The 20,846-nt window shown below is 47.1% G+C and overlaps 2 protein-coding genes across 2 annotated transcripts in view; one reads left to right on the plus strand and one right to left on the minus strand.

The window, feature by feature from the left end:
• Positions 1-3,334, plus strand: part of TRIM14 (tripartite motif containing 14) — a 37,127-nt gene extending 33,793 nt beyond the window's left edge. The window contains 2 exon segments of the mRNA XM_027104119.1: positions 1,793-1,965; positions 3,046-3,334. The gene's annotated coding sequence lies outside the window, so the exon portion shown is untranslated.
• Positions 3,335-4,492: 1,158 nt separating this feature from the next.
• NANS (N-acetylneuraminate synthase) overlaps positions 4,493-20,846 on the minus strand; it is a 29,202-nt gene continuing 12,848 nt past the window's right edge. Inside the window, exons 3-6 of the mRNA XM_027105401.1 lie at positions 10,350-10,449; positions 9,397-9,551; positions 6,505-6,771; positions 4,493-4,724 (exon numbers count right to left, since the gene is read on the minus strand). Of these exons, the coding sequence (XP_026961202.1) occupies positions 4,515-4,724; positions 6,505-6,771; positions 9,397-9,551; positions 10,350-10,449 (732 nt within the window). The 3' untranslated portion in view covers positions 4,493-4,514. The remainder of the gene's footprint in view (positions 4,725-6,504; positions 6,772-9,396; positions 9,552-10,349; positions 10,450-20,846) is intronic.

Consider the following 20,846-nt stretch of genomic DNA (forward strand, 5'->3'; position numbering starts at 1 on the left):
TTGCCCTCCGCACCCCTGTTGCTGTGCTCTCCTCCGCGGCTCCCAAGCTCCCCCACTCCGCCTCCCGAAGTCTCCACCCGCGAAGGGGCTTCCTAGTGTGTGGACACTTTTCCTCCTTCACAGCTCTCTCCCGCTGGTGCAGGACCCGTCCCTATCCTTTTGTCTCTGTTTAGTTTTTTCTTTTGCCCTAACCAGGTACGTGGGGGGTTCCTTGCCTTTTGGGAGGTCTGAGGTCTTCTGCCAGCGTTCAGTAGGTGTTCTGTAGGAGTTGTTCCACGCGTAGATGTATTTCTGGTGTATCTGTGGAGAGGAAGGTGATCTCCGCGTCTTACTCTTCTGCCATCTTCCCGGAAGTCCTTCCTATTTTTAGTTTTTTAAGGAACCTCCATACTGTTCTCCATAGTGGCTGTATCAATTTGCATTCCCACCAACAGTGCAAGAGGGTTCCCTTTTCTCCACACCCTCTCCAGCATTTACTGTTTGTAGATTTTTTGATGATGGCCATTCTGACTGGTGTGAGATGATATCTCATTGCAGTTTTGATTTGCATTTCTCTAATGATTAGTGATGTTGAGCATCCTTTCATGTGTTTGTTGGCCGTCTGTATATCTTCTTTGGAGATGGCCCCTCTCTTATTAGGCCTGTGATGCTTTGCTTTTGCTCGGTTTCTCTGTGGGACTTAAGTCTACCTTTGGATTACCTTCCATGGGCTCTGAGATGAGGTCTTACACCCAGAGGGAGATTTGAGAGTTTGGGATTCAGGTAGCAGAGTCAGAGCTGGACTATAAAGGATGAAAACTGCAGTTTTGGTCCACAATCAATTGTGACCTCAAGCTAGTCACTGTACTCCTTGGGGCATCATCTGTAAAATGAGGTTAATGACCCTACCTGCAAGTGCTGTGAGGCTCAGATGAGCCCACAGGATATGAACTTGCCTTAAAAACTGTACAGTACTGTACCATGCCAGGACCTATCTGCATCCCCAGTGGAGTTCCTGTTGTGCCTGACACGGTGCTGAGACAGCCGATACTCCTAGCTGCCATCTGGCAGTAGCAGGAGCCTCCGTGAATACTCAGCACAGGACTGAGCTTCCTTGGGGTCCATGTCTGTAACGGTACTGATCACTATTCTCTTTCAGACTTGAATTTATAGAAATTTCCTTATTGATAAGAGCAAATTGCTTGCAGATGTGGTTTTAATAAAATGAATACCGTCCCTTTTTTACTTTTATTTTTTGGTACACGGGCCTCTCACTGTTGTGGCCTCTCCCGTTGCGGAGCACAGGCTCCGGACGCGCAGGCTCAGCGGCCATGGCTCACGGGCCCAGCCGCTCCGCGGCATGTGGGATCCCCCTAGACCGGGGCACGAACCCGTGCCCCCTGCATCAGCAGGCGGACTCTCTACCACTGTGCCACCAGGGAAGCCCGTACCGTCCCTTTTAACCGTGTTCTTCATTGGGAGTTTGTGTTGCTTCAAGTACACGGCACCCAGGCCTGGACGGGGCCTTGCTCATTTCCCACCCCCTCCACAACTTTCTTGCTCTAGTCAGCTGGTCCTTGATGAAATATCTCTAGTAATGGGGGGAGTTCACTATTTCTGAAGGTAATTCACGTTAGAACTTCTTGCTTATGTGGCAACAAATTCTGCTTCCCAGCAGTTCCTATCCAAGATAATATTATGTAACTTTGGGCAACTTTTGATCAACATTGAAGCCATTTGTGGTCACTTACTAATTTTTAGAGATTTCAGGGACCCTTTCTTGTCTACTGAATGATATCTTCTGTTTCTGCAGTTCCTTTTTGCCAGGGAGAAGGGGGACAGTGATGATAGCCTGGTGGAGGAGACGCAGCCTAGCAGAGGGCACACAGAGGTGGCCCAGCGCAGCCAGGGCATGGTGAGCAGGAGTCCATACCACGAGGAGGGGACAGGCTGCCCAAGAAGCCAAGCTGCATATGAGGTGGGACGGTAAGCATAAGAGGGGTGGGGCCCAAGGTTGAGTCCGCCATGTCCTGCTCTGAAGCCTTCCATGGCTTCCCATTGCCTATTGAACACAGTCCAAAGTCAGCAGGCTTTTAAGCCCTTGCTTCCTTCCTGACAACCTTCCAAATCCCTTCCTTCCTCTCCATGTGGCCATTCCCTGCCCAACTTTCACCTGGACATACAGGGTACTTCCCATGCCCCAGATTCCACAATTCCTCCCTCAGTCACTTCTCAACATGCACAGTTGAACTAAAGTGCCACCTCCTCCAGGAGAGCTTCCCTGGCCAACGCCTCCTCTCCCATCCCCACTCCCATAGCTCTCATGACTCTTAGAAAACATTTCCGCAATTCACACATGCAGGGCACTATTTGTGGACGTAACTGCACCCAATAGGCTGTGAATTCTCCAACAGGGACCGTCTGCTGCCTCACTGTGGGCCCAGCACTGGATCTCCTTCCTGGCAGGTGCTCAGGGACGTACAAATAGGCCAGAGCTGTGCCCAGAGATCCATCCTCCTGCCCTCAGGGCCTGGCACAGCATGAGGTGGCCAGCTGCTCCTGGCTGCAGGCAGCCCCATACTTTACCTACACACGGCATTCACAGGCTATGATTTTCTCTATGTGCCCTGATGGGAAGCAGGTTCTAGACGATGGCCCTTCTTCACAGTTCTCTCCAACACATTACCCAGTCCTCTACCCAAAGGGCAGAGTTAGGCCCTGTGCCCTCACTGGCTTCTGCCCTGTGGGGGAATCTAGCTGAGGTCTACAGAGCAGCCTGGGCCCTTCTCACATTCCAGTCTGACAGGACCTGGAAGCAACTGACAGGTTCCCTGCTAGAAACCGCCTGCCGTACATTCTCAGCCAGAGCCCCAGCTAGGCTCTTCCCTCCTTTCCTTTCAGACCCACCTCCTCTTCCCAGGCCCTGGAACACATCCGTCTACTACCATACTAAGTCTCTTCTTGTTAGGAGGTCTCAGATATTTAATGTCATCTCTGCTCTTGTAGAAAAAAAAAAAAAGGCTATGGAATCAGAAATTTTGATTGTCTGCTCATGACTGTTTGTAGGGAGAAGTGAAAGGGAGTAAACAGCAGCCAGAAATGGATGCCGTCACACTCCAGCTCCTAGCACGTCAATCTTACGGATTCTCGTGAGTACAACCGTGGATTCCCACCCCACCCCACCCACACATACAAACACGAGTCTCCTTCCAGAAACTGTTTTGGGATCCCCAGGAGAGGGAGGCCCTATCCTCACAAATAAAGAAACTTCAAAGAGCAATTTACACATTCGAAAAGAGACTCCAAGATACACTTTTTTTTTTTTTTTTTTTTTTTGAGGTACACGGGCCTCTCACTGTTGTGGCCTCTCCCGTTGCGGAGCACAGGCTCCGGACACGCAGGCTCAGCGGCCGTGGCTCACGGGCCCAGCCGCTCCGCGGCATGTGGGATCTTCCCAGACCGGGGCACGAACCCGTGGCCCCTGCGTCGGCAGGTGGACCCTCAACCACTGCGCCACTAGGGAAGCCCCCCAAGATACACTTTGAATCAAGAGGAATTAAAGTAACCAGGTCAAATAAATATGAACAAAGATTAAGAATTTGAAAGTACATTTGAAAATAATCATTAATCTCAGTATTGGTTCAAAAGAACAAAGAGGACTATGATAGGGAATCTCTGTGAAGGGTTCATGCTTCAGTTCAAGGAAGTCCAACAGTGAGGATCTTTTGTTAGCTGGGTTTGTAATTTCACGACGGATCATGGAAGGGCTGATTTCAGCATCGCCAGCATACTTACAAGTCACCACAAGCTGCAAATACGCCAAGCCCCACACTCCCCAGCTCCCTCACGTGCCCCACTGCACGTGTCACCTTCGTACTGTGGTTTACTTACTGTGCTCCTGGTTTATGGAGCATCTGTTCCCATCTGAACGGAAGTCCCATAAGGAGGGGATTCACTGCAGTGTCCTCAGGCCCCAAAGCAGGGCCTGGCACATAGTAGGCCCTCCATATTTGTTTAAAGAAGGAATAAATGCCATTTCCCTCTCTTTGCTCAGAGCTGTGAGTGCTTTGGCATCCTCTGCCTGCAAAACACTTTGGCCAACCCCTTCTCTAATGCCTAGTGATGGCTATACAGCTAACTAGACTCAATCCCAGGGCGGCAGGGGATAAGGAGAGAGAGCTGGAAGGAAGAGATATTTGGGGTCATTAGCGTTGGTTTTGCAGGCAGGAAGAAGGAAGGCTGAAAGGAGAGGGCCCATACAGCCAGCACTCACTCCTCTGCACCCTCACTGCCACTGGGCAGTGATGAGATGCTTCTGAGCCCACCGCCCCTTCTGGGCCAGCCAGCCTGAGACAGAGGCCGCCCATATTTGCTCTCTGTATCCCTCCAACGGGCTTGACCCAGGGCCTGGCCCCTAAATGTCTGCTGTCTGGGTGGGGAGTGGATGAAAGCCAGATCCCTGGAGACCACCACTCCTGCCCCACCTCACCCAAATGCACCTGACGGCACCAGCATTCAGAGAATGGCACTTTATTTTAAGACTTGATTTTTTTGCCATGATTTTCTACTGATTCCTCCATGATGGTGTCGTCTTCTTCCACAGTGACCAGGACCTTCTTGCCCACCAGACTGAAGATATCTTCAGGAGGGTAGCCTTTGGGCTCACCCACCTTCACAGTGAGCATGTCCAGTGTTAGAATGGTGCCTTCCGGAATTTTCACTTTGGCCACCACAGACTTGCCCAGCTGTGGACAAAATTAAGACTCAGTGCCAGCCTCACAGAAATAGTTAGCACACGTTGCTTTATCCCCAAGGTCCCTGATCAGTTTTCTCGCACAAGGTTACCTGGATAGCAGGGACTCTTGTTTTCCCCCTTCGGTGCCTAGAACAGTATCTCACACACAGCAGGGACTAGGCCAGTGTGGGGTGGACTCAGAGACTCAGAGGAGGGCCCTTTATAATAAAGGACTCAGGTTATGTAGCCAAAGAGAGCCAGATCCGAATCCCAGGCAGCTGGGTACAAGCTGTGGCTGAGTTTCTCTGTAAAATGGGAAATAACAGTGTCTCTGCCCTGTCAGATGACTACAAGGATTCGTGATAATAATGTAGGTAACCTACCTGGAACATAGACTGCTCTCAGTAAATTAAAATTATGATTGCTTTTGTCATCGTCCAGTTCAGCATCACATTTTAAACATGGGGAAACGGAGGTCCACGGAGGGCGGGTAAGCTGGCCAAGGTTGCGAGGAGCCAAGATGAGAACCTGGGGTTCCTGACTCCTGGCCCACTGCTCGAGGGACACAAACCTTGTGTCCTCCTTGCTCAGTACAGTAGCAGTACAGAGGGCGCACAGACACTGAGTATGGAAGGGAGCCTCTTAGGAAGAGGCAGATAGGCTGGGCAGGTGAGGGGAACAAAGGAGACCTGAAGCTCATGACCAGTGTTTCTAGGTCTTGCCCATAGATGCTTTTCAACAAAGTATCTAGTCCGATACTCTGCATCTTCCAGGTAAGGGCCAAGGAATCAGTTCTGGAATTTATGGCAGGACAGAAGGTCTGTCGGCGGATGATTATCAGATTCTGCATCCTCTGGTACCTCACTGTTTGCCCAGGGAGCCAGGAGGCTCAGAACCAAATTAAGTGCTCAACTGCTATAACTCTCATTCCAGTTTCTGGGCCAATTCTCTCCCCTTTTCTTGTATAAGGTAGTTTGTTTCTTTTTACTGTTATTTTAATTTCCTGGTGTATATGCATCTTTAATTTGAGGGCAGCAAGTAGGCCCCACAGGGATAAAAGAGCACTCCTCTAGCAGGCCTGGTGTTAGATCTTTGTTCTGGCCCAGACAGCCCGCAGCGTTTGAGGAGTGTCTGCTTCCCTGGCAGCCCCAGGACGCCTGGCTCTAGACTCAGAGGCCGAGCCAGGTATAGGCCATGGCTTCCGGGAAGCCCAGATAGTCAGTGTGCCAGGCAGGGCTCGCGGGCCTCCCCGTCCCCTCTGTCTGAAGGTTAACGCTGCACAGCTCAAACTGCTCCTGAGGGAACGTTTGCGTCATCCCCCACCAACCCCGTGACAAGCCCCACCCCCATCCATCCATTGCCTCCCACGCTTAGGGATGCCTTGACATAGCACAGGCCCTCCTCCCACTGCCTCATGGGGCCCCTCTGCCTGGATGTCCCTCAAGGATTACCTACTCCATGAGACCCCAGACTTGACCTACCCGCATGCCTCACGAGGGGCCCCGGACACCACCTCCCTTTACCCGGGGTCTAGAGCGCTGGGGCCAGAGGCTTCAGAGACTTAATGGAAAACTGTAATATGCCAGGGAACCAGAGAAACAGCTGAAGTTCCTTAAATAACCAGTTCCTCCCGCTGCTAATATGAACCCCAAAAAACTCATAGGCTCCGAGCGACATCCCTGCATCATTCCACTGGCCTGGGCTCAGGTAGGGCTGGTACCAACTACCTCTCAGGTAAGCGCACGCGGCCCCCTCTCAACAGTGGCACCCGGCAGGACAGAAGAACCCACCTTCTCGTTGCAGGCCATCTCACAGGGCAGCAGCTGCTTGGTCGGGGAGCCCAGGGCCCTCTCCACGAGGCGCACGGACCGCACTAGCTCGGCCAGCTCCACAGGCTCCAGCGAGGCCGAGTGGTCACTCCCCTTCCAGGTCTTGTCCAAAGTTATGTGACGCTCCAAGACCTTGGCCCCCAGAGCCACTGCGGCCACAGATATCACTATGCCCGTTTCATGCCCAGAATACCCTATGGGAATGTCAGGAAAGAGCTTCTGATATTCCTTTAAAATAGAAAAAGGGAGGGAAAAAAAAGTTAAATAGTGTGGTACCTTCCGCATACATTCTAGAGTCAGGCAGATCTGAGTTTGAGGCCCAGGAAGCCTCCGAGGCTCTCTGAGTCTCTCCTTCCCAGGGATAGCAGTACCTGGTGGGAGCTGCTATGAACTTGTGGAGGGCACTCAGCACACTGTAAATGCTCAAAAATAATGGCTGCTGTTATCAGGAACACATCTGAAGAATGTTACACACTGCGCAAACCACGAAGAATAATAACAGAACTATAACCAAATGCCTAAACCCATTCAAAAAGCATCTGTCACATTTAATTAGCCTGAGCTGCTGAAAGCAAGTATGCTATATGCACAAATATCACCATCAATAATACATACAGCCCAATCTCAAAACAATCCTTTGGTGGGAATGCTAAATAATTAATTAATTGGTTATCTATAATTCACTGGATGTGACGAAAGACATTCTAAGTGGAGTGAGCCTTGTCAGTGAGGGTGACCAGAAAGCTTAAGTACAGCAGAAAGACCCAGATGGGAATTAATAGAAGATAAGGATGGCTGAGTGGCAAAGGCCTTGAAAACCAGGCTTAAGGGTGTGTGATGGACAAAGAAGTGCAGGTTGCTAGGTCAGAGGACTCACCCTGCTGTGACAGGGGTGGGCTGGGCCTGGGGGGCAGGCTGGCAATTTAACTCTGACGGTGCCCTGCTCTAAAGAGAGAGGATGTGAGCATACCTCAGGCGGGGATGGAAGGGATATGGGGACCACACTTCACAAAGGAAGAAAACTGAGGGAAATATTTGGCGTCAGACACACTAAATTGTTAATTACGGTAATCTCTGTGGGATGGGATTACAGAGGATGTTCATTTTGTATGTTATATATTTCAGGGCTGAATTTTTTTTTAAACCATGTTTAAATTTAAAAAATAACATGATTTAGAGATGAGCTAGAAATGGAGAAAAGACTACAGAACTGGGAGAGACAGAAACTTTAGTTAAAAAGAGAGTAGTGTCATTTCAAAAAAGGTTAATTTTTTTTTTTAAGTTAAACATGAAGACTAAAAAAATGTATAAGAGCTTATATAATCATGGGGGGAAAAAAACCCGCAGAATGTCATATACGGTAATGAAAGAAAAATATAAAAGGAATACTGGTTAATTGCAGTATCAGGATTGTGTGTGTGTATATTTAGAATTCCACTACTCTTAGTATAATGTTTTTTGTACGATAATTACACACCTATATATTTCCAATTAATTATGTTTCGGGAGCTACCAGGAGGAATTGATAGAGATGGCCCGAAACAATAAGGGACAAAGAATTCTACTCTAGCTTTGCCACCAGGATGCTGTGAGATCTCAGGCCAGGTAAGGACTGGACCTCGTCACCTGTAAACCGACTGAAGTGGAACAGACAAAATGCTGGGAGAGAGAGAGCTCTCTCAAGGTTGTCACTGTAACAACTCTGACCCTCAAGGATACTCAGAATCAGAGAGCTGGTAAATAACAGAGTTGGAAGTAGGAAAAGCCAGAAGTTTCAAGAAGGTCTCCTACAACTCAATATGAAGAAAAACGGATTTCTATACACCAGTCTTCATATCTGCATTATTCACAATAGCCAAAAGGTGGAACCATCCCAAAATGGTTTTGTTGTGCTACCATCGCCACCATCCATCTCCAGGACTTTTTCATCATCTCAGAGTCAAACTCTATACTCATTAACACTAACTGCCCATTTCCCCCTCCCCCACTGACAGACAAAATGGGTATTTTGTTTGTCAATATGGAGAAAAATGGTGTATTTGTACACCAATGTTCATATCAGCATTATTCACAATAGCCAAAATGTGGAACCATGCCAAATGTCCATCAACGGATGACTGGATAAACAAAATGTGGTACATATATACAATGGAATATTTTTCAGCCTTAAAAAGGAATGAAATGCTAACACATGCTACAACATGCATGAACCCTAAAGACATTATGCTAAGTGAAAGCAGACACACAGAAGGACAAGTACTGTACGGTTCCATTTATTTGAGATACCTAGAGTAGTCAAATTCATAGAGACAAAATAGAATGACTGTTGCCAGGGGCTCGGGGAGGGGAAATGGGCAGTTAGTGTTTAATGAGTATAGAGTTTGACTCTGAGATGATGAAAAAGTCCTGGAGATGGATGGTGGCGATGGTAGCACAACAGTGTGAAAGCACTTAATGCCACTGAACTGGACGCCAAAAAATGGTTAAGATGGTAAATCATATGTATATTTTACAAACACAAACCCACAACTCACTAAGAAAGCCAGCGATTCACAGAAGACGGACCGCTGATGGCCATTACACACAGGTAAAGAAAATGTATATGGACAATTATGAAGACTCCCCCTTAAATTTTATGAGAGAAATTAAGGTTGGTTTTAAGAAAACGTAATTTGTAATCTTTAGAATGTATCTGACTCCTTAACTGCATAGTTGATTCTAATTTGATTCTGCAACAGCAAGATCGTCAAAGGAGGTTCGAATTACGAAGCATGTCAAGACTGGTTAGAATTTGGGCTGCATCTTCCCCACAGCAAACGGCCCAGTCAGACAAGGGCCCTCCCTCGGGCTCACCGAGATGACACACAGGTTGACGTCCTCGGGCTGGAGCGGGTACGCACTGGTGCACTGGAGGAAGCAGAAGTTGGGGTTGAGGGGCTTCACAATCTGATAGACTTGCTTCATGGTGTCCATGGACTGCATCCCACTGGAGATGACCATTGGGCGGCCTGAGGGACCCAACACCAACACCATCATCACTTTCTTTTTAGGGGTTCTGACTCTCCCTTAAGCACACGCAGGGGTTTCATCATTCTACTGAACCCCGCAAACATCTCTTAAGCACTGTGCCAGCCACAGTGGGGGAACAGAGGTGAGCCTGGTGGGTTCCTGTTCTCAACCACGGGAAACGTAGACTCCCCTCACCCCCATAACATTATTGTTCAGCAAAGTGAACCCAATTAAGAGGAATTTCATACTCTTTAGAGAGAGATGAGCATCTCATTGGATTAAGAGGTTGCATGGTGTGGTAGGGTGAGCACTGCCCCAGGCTCAAGAGTGTGAGGCCCGGGGCGGCCAACGTCCTAGCTGTGTGTTCTCAGATGCCTCGTCAGTGAAGTAAGTAGAAAGCAGCATCATCATATGACCTGCGTCAGTCCCAGGATTGTCATGAGGATCAAATGAGATCACTCATGTTGTAAAACCACTTCACAAACTGTGATGTGTGGAGGTTGGATATTATACCTACAGAATACTTCTCAAAGTCAGAGCTTCCTCTAAGAAGTTTGACACATACTGTCATATCCTTAATTTTATATAAATATTTTCTTAGAAATTAAAAATAATTTAAAAATTCTTTTAAAAAACTGTCTTATTTTTCATTTCTTTCCTTGCAAGTCAGCACATGAAAAAGTGGGAGTATAGGCTGACTGGAAAATCTGTCTTCAGGAGACTCCGGGGTGAAATTACTAGCGGGGTGAAAACATGAAGGTCTGGACTCAGATGTATGACAAAAATTAAACACTCACCTTTTCTGGCTGTCTTTTCCAGATAAGGGAAGTTGTTAGTGTCCCCAGATCCAACTTTGAAAAATGGAACATTCAGTTCATGCAGAAACTCAACTGCCATCTACAAAAATCCGAGAGGGAGCTCCTTTTCACGACTGTTCAGAAGCACTGTCCTGAAGATAGGCGAGGAGCCACATACGAAGAGAAAAACCCCTCTTGCCCAGCAAGAGGGACTCTCTCAACAACTTGAAAGCAGACACAGATTTGTTATGTCATGTCATTCAAATTCAAACATTCCGTCATTCATATCCACCCATCCATTTGTCCAACAAACATTGCGTGCTGGCACACACTGGCTATGAGCAACTGGAAAAGAATCGGAACCCTGGCCAGACCTTCCTTCCCCAGGGGCCTGGAGCCCCAGTAAACAAACGAAAAAGGGTCATGACCTAATCCTGACCCAGCAAAGCAGGCAGTGAGCAAGTGAAAGTCCCTCAAAGGCCTCATCCTTTCCTCAGGACCAAACAGCCAGAAGAGAGGCCATTTCAATCCTTGCCAAAAATGGAGCGTTTGATGGCCTAGCCCTGACACACTGATCCACAGCTGGTGGGGCCCATCAAACCCAAGCCCTTTCAGACCTCAAACTATGCTGCCCACAGAACAAACGAACCTCAGTCACTTTTTTGGACACAACGTCACTGTTTGAGGTTACCTCTCTAGGGCCCTTCACCATCCTTACCTGGGATTCATCAATAACACTCAGGAAATTGGCAAATGTCAGCAAATGCTTGCTGAAGGAATCAGTGGACCACAAGTTTTAAGAATAAAATCTCAATTTGCTGTAAAATTACAATTTTACATTACTATTACTGTTTTCATTACTATTTTTTTTAAACTGAAGTTGAAAATCAGAAGTAGGGCGAATCAATGTCTTGGAACGTTTCCCAATATCTAAGTTCCATCTATTAAAATGCTGGCTGAGTCTCAGAAGTAACTTTGGAAGACTTGATTAGCTAGGTCAGTGCTTCTCACGCTTTATTACGGGCACACGAACCTGCCATGGATCTTGCCCAAATGAAATGCAAATTCTGATTCTGTTGGTCTAGAGTGGGGCCTGAGAGTCTGCATTTCTTGTAAGTTCCTGGGTAACACTGCTGTTACTGCTCCGTGAATCATACTCTGAGTAGCGAGTAGCAAGGTTACCAGCATGAAAATCCAAAGGGCTCGGGGGTGGTAAGGAACAATATGAGAAGGCAATTCTGCAGCAGGTTCTTTAAATCAACCCACTACTGCCTGAGCTCCCTTCCATCTTCCCAGCAGGTGACAAGGTACTCCAATCATTGGTCTCACTCAGAGAATCACCTTCCTCATATGTTAATCCTCTAATAATGTAGGGGTTAGAGCTGCTGGTGATTCATACAGAGTGACCAACCAGCCAGTGAACAGTTCAAAGGCAGAAGGCAACCCCCTCGGTCTAAGAGACACCTCTCAGGATGGCCCAGGCGCCACTCCCCTCCAAGGTGCTAAGCCACCACTGCCTTCCCCCACTCTGCTTTATGTCTTCCTCGTCTCTCTCTTCCCTTCCACAGTTTTCTATGTCACTCTCTCCTGTGTACGTATCTCTCGTACTGTTAACCAGCCCTAAGGTGGAACTGAAAACCATTTGTTTTTAATATATTTCTTGAACAAAGTCTAATGTTCCCACCCTTCTCACTCCATCTGGCAGATGAAGAGTGTTTTCTATTTTAAGAGGGAAAACCCTATGCTAAGTTTTCGTCTGTAAAATGCTCTATTTGTGAGAGCATGGCTCATGATGAAAAAGTCCCCAAGGGCATAAAGAGATGGATGAGCCCACTCAGGAGAGGTGCAGAGCGCGCAGGGGCAAGGAGGGGCCAAATGCAGAAAACACACTTTGCAAAAGCTTACCTACACTACTGTATAGCCCAGGGAACTCTACTCAGTGCTCTGTGGTGACCTAAATGAGAAGGAAATCCAAAAAAGAGGGGATATATGTATATGTCTAGCTGATTCACTTTGCTGTACAGTAGAAACTAACGCAATATTATAAAGCAACTACACTCCAATAAAAATTTTTTTAAAAGCTTACCTACACTGATTGTAAAATCTGCATGGAGCTCTACAATTTTCAAGTGAGGAAAAGGGGAAATTCCTGCCGGAGGAGAAAGGTGCATCTCGTTTTGCAGCCCTCCTGGGAAGCCAGCCCCATCTAGTGGCCATTTAGAAAACTGCCATTTTCTCAATCCTTGGTCCAGGAAGATCCCACATGCCACGGAGCAACTAAGCCCAGGAGCCACAACTACTGAGCCTGCGCTCTAGAGCTCGCGAGCCACAACTACTGAGCTCGCATGCCACAACTACTGAAGCCCACGCACCTAGAGCCCGTGCTCCGCAACAAGAGAAACCACCACAATGAGAAGCCCGCACACCTCAGCAAAGAGTAGCTCCTGCTTGCAACTAGAGAAAGCTCGCGCACAGCAACAAAGACCCAATGCAGCCAAAAATTAATAAAATTTTAAAAATAAATAAGTAGAGAAAGCATTCTTTAAACATTAAAAAAAGAAAACTGCCATTTTGGATTAATCCCTGCAAACGGTGCCAACTTCCGTAGTAATCTGGAAGATACTAGCCTTCCATCCTGAGGCAATATTACTGTGCCCAGGGCCCCTCAGTCTAGGTCAGCGCCAGTGGCTGCCTTCTCTCTGTGGACTCCCTGGCTTCCTCTAGCCCTGCCCACGCTGCTGTCTGTCCTCCTTCCATCTAGGGGTACAATGCAGCCAGGCAGTCTCACAACTTCTCCTCCCTCCCACCCCACACATCATAAAGGCTTTCTGAGTCTGTCTGAAAGGAACTCGACTGAGTATGACCCTCCCTGGGCATCCAACTGGGTTAAACACACAGAAAACAGTCCCACTAGCAAACTGGTTTGGGTAAAATGCTGCATTGTTAGACTCTCCCTTAGAGGGTCCCAGTAAATACAATTGTCTAGCTATTTTACAGTGTTTCCCACACTTACTCTACTCAGAACCCTTATTTATTTGGGGAAGGGGCTTTGATTCTAAATTAATGAATTAATGAGGAACCCCCTTCCCACAACGTGTGCCCACAGAACCCCCTTTCCACATCATGTCCCATGAGAAATTTGGGGGCCCGCTGATCTAAGGGGTAACAGAAATGACAGGAGTGGAGCTGGGATTTTTCTAGAGCTGCTTCCACTCCCCTTGGTTTCTGGATCCATGGTGATGAGCTGGGGAGAACAGGGGGTGCTGGAGAGCTGCCCAGGGTGAGGAAATGATGAGGGGGGAAGCACGGAGCCATAAAGGCTGGGCCTGCCCTCAGCCCGGTGGCCCTGTCAGAGTGCACCACGACGTAGGCAGGGGGTGCCCTGTGGCAGAGGTGGTGGAGGAAAGAGGGCACCGTGGAGGCAGGCGCTGGGAGGGAAGGGCAGCTCTGCCGGAATGGGTCTCCAGGGGCCACCTCTATGTCACGGCTCCCATTTGCTTTCTCAACAGAACCCTCCATTTTGACCAGACACTGCTCATTTCAGTCAAGTTCCACATGCCTCCGTGCAGTTTTGACCGTGTGCCCTGGCAGTTTTCTTGGTCTTCACAAAGTTCGTTCCACCATGCCTTAACCTTTCCTCAGCACACAAAAAATGCCCTAGGACAGCACACAGAGTGGAGAAAATCGGCACTCAATAAATGCCTACTATCCATGAGGAAGTTTGGGTGGGTAAATACTCAGAGATACTTGCCAGGTAAACACAGAACAAGGAACCAACCCACCTCCAACAGCCGGGTAGACAGGACTTGCTGGTTTGGCAAAGGGACCTGGCCGGCAAAGAAAATTAACTCTTGCAAAGGCTCTTAAGAATGCATTTCTCCTTACTGCCTATGCCCAGGTCAGTCAGGAGACTAGTGGGGAACAAACAGCATTCTTAGGAGAGAGGAGCCTCCCTGCCCTGTTAGTGTGAAGCAGAGAAAAGGGTTCTGAGCAACAGAACAGCTGTCATTCAGTGGGTGCAGATCTTGCACCTCCTAGACTCACCTCACTGGGTCCTCACTGCAGCCTCTGGGGTGGGCATCTTGATTACCCCGTTTTTACAGATGGGACACGTGTGGCTCAAAGAGGCTACATGACCAGCCCAAGCCCACCGATCAAGTGCTAGTACCAGGACCTGAACTCAGAGGGTGTCCGCAGAGCACGCATTTATACACCAAAGAGAAGTGCTTCCTGGGAAACCAAGAGGGTACCTGCGGAGAGTCAGCCCCAGCTACCAACACCCAGCCAGGTTCCTCTCCTTCTCCCACCTGCTCCTGATTCCCACCTCGAAGCCACCGGGGAGTGAAAGACCTAAAGAAGTGACTTCCTGAGCAGATGCAAGGAGATGCACCCCCTTCAGAGTCCACAACCGGGAGCTCCGGTGCCTGGAAACGTGTACTGGACAGGAAAGTTCTCATCCCAAATCCAAGTCACCTTAGTGACACTATCTCTGATTCTATGCTGGCTCAGGACAACAGAGCAGGGAGAGCCTTTGGATAGCAGCTTGTTCACACACAAAAGGAAATGGAGGCCCACAGCAGGGAAGGGACTCTTCCAAGCTCACACTCAGAGCAGAGCAGGGCAAGGACCCGGATGTCCCGATCCTCAGCCCAGGCTGTTTCCTGAACCGTAACTAACATCGCTAAGCGCTGGCTGTGTGCTGCGCTTTACATGGGTGATCACATTTAATCCTCATAACAACCCTACGAGATGGGTTCAGCTGAAGAAACTGAAGCACAAAGAAGGTAAATAACCTCCACCTGGACTCAGCAGGCATGACAGGCAAAACCATATTCAAACTCAAAATGTGACCCCAGAGTCTGTACACTTAACCACGGGCCCATCCAGCCAGAGTCTGCGCTAGAGAGCACTCTTAGTGCTGAGAACTCTACTGAGTTTCTGTTTATGCAGGTTCTACCTATTCATATTTACTGAATTAAAATATGTTAAGGGACTTTCCTGGTGGCACAGTGGTTAAGAACCCGCCTGCCAACGCAGGGGACACAGGTTCGAGCCCTGGTCCGGGAAGATCCCACATGCTGTGAAGCAACTGAGCCCGTGCGCCACAACTACTGAGCCTGCGCTCTAGACCCGCGAGCCACAACTACTGAAGCCTGTGCACCTAAAGCCCGTGCTCTGCAACAAGAGAAGCCATGCAATGAGAAGCCCACGTGCAGCAACGAAGACCCAATGCAACAACAACAACAAAAAAATTTTTTAAACCAAGGATTTTTTTTTAGATTTTAAACTTTTTATTTTGAGATAATTAATAGCTTCACATGTAGCTGTAAGAAATAATACAGAAAGAACCTATGTACACTTTACAGTTCCCCCCAGTGGTAACATCTTGCAAAACTACAGTGTAATATCACAACTGGGAGGGTAAGGTTGATAGAGGCCACCGATCTCATTCAGATTTCACCATTTTCAAATGTACCCATCTGAGTGTGCTCGTATCTAATTCTCTGCAATTTTACCACGTGCCCAGACTCACGCGGACCACCACCACAGTCCGATACGGAGTTATGCCACCACTACAAGGCTCCCGTCATGTTACCCCTCTATAGCCACATCAACCTCCAAGCCCTCCCCTCCCTAACTCCTGACGACCACTAATCTGCTCTCCAGCTCTATAATTCTGTTATTCCGAGCATGTTAAATAAGCAGAGCCGTACGGTATGCAACCTTCTGAGAGAAGCTTTTTCACTCAGCACAGTATCCCTGAGATCCATCCAAGCTGTGGCAGCCATCAGTTTTTACTCCTTTTATTGCTGAGTAGTATTCCGTGGTGTGGATACGCTACAGTTTATTTAATGATTCATCCCCTAAAGAAAGTTTGGGTTCTAGTTTGGGGCTACTACAAATAAAGTTGCTATGGACACTCATATACAGATTTTTGGGTGAACATAGGTTTTCATTTCTTTGGGAATAAATTACCAAATGACAAATGGTGGGTCACATGATGAGCACATGTCTAGTTTTATAAGAAACTACCAGTACATGTCAAGTGGGTGAATCGTACAGTATGTGAATTATATCTTGATAAAGTTGTTTTTAAAAAAGGAAAGAATTTTCTAGAATGTACCGTTCTACATTCCCACCAGCAATGCACAAGAGGTCCATTTTCTCTGCATCCTTGCCACAATTTGGTGTTATCATCACTTTTTATTTTTAAGATTTAATTTTATTTATTTTTGGCTACGTTGGGTCTTCGTTGCTGCGCGCAGGCTTTCTCTAGTTGTGGCGAGCGGGGGCTACTCTTGGTTGCGGTGCTCTGGCTTCTCCTTGCGGTGGCTTCTCTTGCTGTAGAGCACTGGCTCTAGGTGCACGTGGGCTTCAGTAGTTGTGGCGTGCGGGCTTAGTTGTTCCACGGCATGTGGGATCTCCCCGGACCAGAGATCGAATCCGTGTCCCCTGCATTAGCAGGCGGACTCCTGTCCATTGCGCCACCAGGGAAGTCCCATCACTTTTTATTTTAGCCTTTAGCCATACTGATAGTTGTGCAGTGATATCACATCGTGGTTTAAAACTGAGAAATGTTTAAATTACAAGAATAGACAAGCATAAAAGAAAAAACTAAAAAATTGGACATCATCAAAATTAAAGATGTTCATGCTTCAAAGGACACCATCAAGAAGTGAAAAGATACCCCACAGAATGGGAAAATTTTTTGCAAATCATGTTTCTGATTAGGGACTTGTATCAGGAATATGTAAAGATAAATAACCCAATTTAAAAACTGGCAAAGGATCTGAATAGATATTCCTCCAAAGAAGACACACAAATGGCCAATATGCATATGAAAAGATGCTCAACATCATTAGCCATCAGATAAATGCAAGTCAAAACCACAATAAGATACCACTTCACACTCACTAGGATGTCTAGAATCAGAAAGACATGTAATAACAAATGTTGGTTAGGATGTAGAGAAATTGGAACCCTCATACATTGCTGGTGAGAATGTAAAATGGTGCAGCCACTTTGAAAAACAGTCTGACAGTTTCTCGAAAAAAATTAAACATGAGTTACTGTATATACACCCAAGAGAATGAAAATACGTTCATATAAAACATGTACATGGATGTTTGTGACAGCATTGCTCATACTATTCATACTAGCCAAAAAGTGGAAACAATCCAAATGTCCATCAACTGAGATGTGGATAAATAAAAAGTAGTCTAGCCATAAAATTGAATGGTATTCAGCAACAAAAAGGAATGAAATACTGACACATGCTATCACATAGATGAACCTTGAAAAAATGTTGCCATGTGAAAGAAGCCAGACACAAAGGACCACATATTATCTGATTCTATTTACATGCAATGTCCAAAAGAGGCAAAACTATAGAGATAGACAGGAGATTAGAGGTTGCCTAGGGTTGGGAGAATTGAGGGAATTGAGCAATGACTGCTAATGGGTATAGTTCTTCCTCTTGGGGTGATAAAAATGTTCTAAATTGATTGTGGTGATGGTCGCACAACTCTGTGAATATACTAAAAACCACTGAACTGTGCAATTTAATTGATTGAACTGTATAGTATGTCAATAAAGCTGTTAATTAAACACTGGGAAACCAAAAAATTCATTTGACTTGCTCTATTGATATATTCACTTTATTGCGGTGGTCTGGAATTGAACCCACAATATCTTCGAGGTATGCCTGAATGCTTAGTCCAAAGACAGTACTAGGGATCCAAAATACATCTGTACACTTCCTTGGAAATTCTCTCCAGAGCCTGTTTATGGGCCCTGCAAAAACTAATCTGCCTCAAAATGAACCTCCAGGGACTTCCCTGGTAGTCCAGTGGTTAAGACTCTGTGCTTCCACTTCAGGGGGCACGGGTTTGATCCCTGGTTGGGGAACTAAGATCCCGCATGCCGAGAGGTGTGGCCAAAAATTAAAAACAAAAAAACGAATCTGCCTCATTACTGACTTGTTACCAAGTTGGTCAGATCAAAAGTTTCACCCAGGAATTTTAAGTCTATTCACATTTGACCCAAGAACAATCAGTTTCTTGAACCCAAACCAGCCCTCTCCAAGGACTAAGATTTAGCTGTCCCTGAGTGAATGAGCCCCACAGGCAGTTACCAAAGAGCAATCCCCAAAGGTTCTGAACCCACAGTACGTGAAACAAGCACGGAATGAAAACTGTCATTTCTTGGGCATGACCTTCCTATCAAGCTATTTCCTAAGCATGGACTATGGGTCAACACTGTGCCAGGACCTGGGTTCATGAGGGTGTCCATGCTCCTCAGGTCAAGCCTACCTCGTGGGTATTTTTACTTTTATTTATTTATTTTAAAAATAAATTTATTTATTTATTTTTGGCTGCATTGGGTCTTCGTTGGTGCACGCGGGCTTTCTCTAGTTGTGGTGAACTGGGGCTACGCTTCGTTGCGGTGCGTGGGCTTCTCAGTGTGGTGGCTTCTCTTGTTGCGGAGCACGGGCTCTAGGCACGTGGGCTTCAGTAGTTGTGGCATGCAGGCTCGGTAGTTGTGGCTCGCGAGCTCTAGAGCTCAGGCTCAGTAGTTGTGGCGCATGGGCTTAGTTGCTCCGCGGCATGTGGGATCTTCCCGGACCAAGGCTCAAACCCGTGTCCCCTGCATGGGCAGGCGGATTCTTAACCGCTGCGCCACCAGGGAAGTCGACTTCTGGGTATTTTTAATCCACCCCCTTGCCCTTTACCTATGAGGAAACAGGCCTGAGAGATGCAAGAAGAGTATGGTCAGGAGGGCAGGCTCTGGAGTTGCCTAGGTTGGAATCAGCCTCTGCTGATCAACAGCTACTGACAGCTAACCCGCTCCGTGCTCTAGCATCCTCATCTGTAAAGTGGGAATAATAACTGTCCTATCTCAAGGGGTTGTTAAGAGGAGTAAATGAGCTGATACATTTAAAATACCTAGCACAGAACCGGGCAGATCATAAACACTCAAGAAACGTTGAAGATTCTTACTTTTAATCACTCAGCTAGTTAATAGCAAGACCAGAAAAAACACCCAAGTCTTTCAGAGCCCAAAGCCCACAATCTTTTTTGTCTAACATTTTTGATTTACAGATCCTTTAAGGATCTGACAAAAACCATCAACCCTCTCTTTTGTTTGGCTCACTTATTTACTTATTCACTCAACAAACATCTCCCGAGCACCTACTACGTACCAGGCACTGGGGATGCTTTGGTGTTAACAGCCTGGTGGAAAGGAACAATAGTTAGCGGTAATTACAGAAGTAAAGAAAATCGGGAGACAGGACTTCCCTGGTGGTGCAGTGGTTCGGAGTCTGCCAGTCAATGCAGGGGACATAGGTTCGAGCCCTGGTCCGGGAAGATCCCACATGCCGCGGAGCAACTAAGCCCGTGTGCCCCAACTACTGAGCCTGTACTCTGGAGTCTGCGAGCCACAACTACTGAAGCCCGTGCGCCTAGAGCCCGTGCTCTGCAACAAGAGAAGCCACCACAATGAGAACGAAGAGTAGCCCCTGCTCACCGCAACTAGAGAAAGCCCGCACGCAGCAACGAAGACCCAATGCAGCCAAAAATAAATAAATAAATTAATTAATTAATTAAAAAAAAAAGAAAACCAAGAGAACACAACAGAAGGACGGGCCTGAACCAAGCAGGGGCACAGGAAGAATTTCCTGAGGAGGTACTATTTAAGATGGGATCAGAAAAATGCCCAGTAACCACTTTAGATAGGTTTTCCTAAAAATATGTCCCCTTTTCCCCAGGGCATCTCTTGGGCCCAAAGACTCTCCAGCCACCAACATCGAGAGTGGTGAAGAGCAGGGGGGAAGCCCAAAGGCTCTCCTGAGCTTTGGGAAGCCACACACACCCGAACGGACGGCCAGGTGGCAGCTGAGGGACTGCAGAAAGCACACTGCACTAGGCGTCAGATCTGCCCTCAAGACCCATTTCCCAGCTGTGTGACACTGTACAAACTTCCTGGCCCCTCTGAGTCTCCATTTCTTCATCTGCAAAATGGGGCATAGTAGGGATAAGATATATTACTGTAAGCGGGCTACGGAACTGAAGCCTGGACTTGTCAAGTTTCACAGACACCTAGGTTCTCTGCTTCCCCCCCTTTTTTAAACTACCAATGGTTTAGGCTAGAGTTATGTTTCTTTCGACTCAATTTACAGACATATCTTAGGGTTGGAATAGTGACACAAAAGGTCAGAGGCCTAGCGAAGGAACTGGGCTCCCTTCAAATATTCTAGTTGACTAAAAGAATCCTAAGTGTTTCAAGAGCCTTTAAAATGTTGTTTCATCTAATGATCCATTACTGCAAAGCTATCCTAAGGAAACAATTCAAACCACAGAAAAGAAGATGGTCATCTCAGCATTATTTATAAGCACAAAAAACTGAAAGTAAAAACATAACCTCATGTTCAAACATAAAGAAATGGTTACATACATTATAAATCCTCAAAAGAAATACTACACCATCATTAATAAC

Source organism: Aethalodelphis obliquidens, unplaced genomic scaffold, assembly GCF_003676395.1.
Source record: "Aethalodelphis obliquidens isolate GAN/ISIS:26980383/991018 unplaced genomic scaffold, ASM367639v1 scaffold7, whole genome shotgun sequence".
Lineage (NCBI taxonomy): Eukaryota > Metazoa > Chordata > Mammalia > Artiodactyla > Delphinidae > Aethalodelphis > Aethalodelphis obliquidens.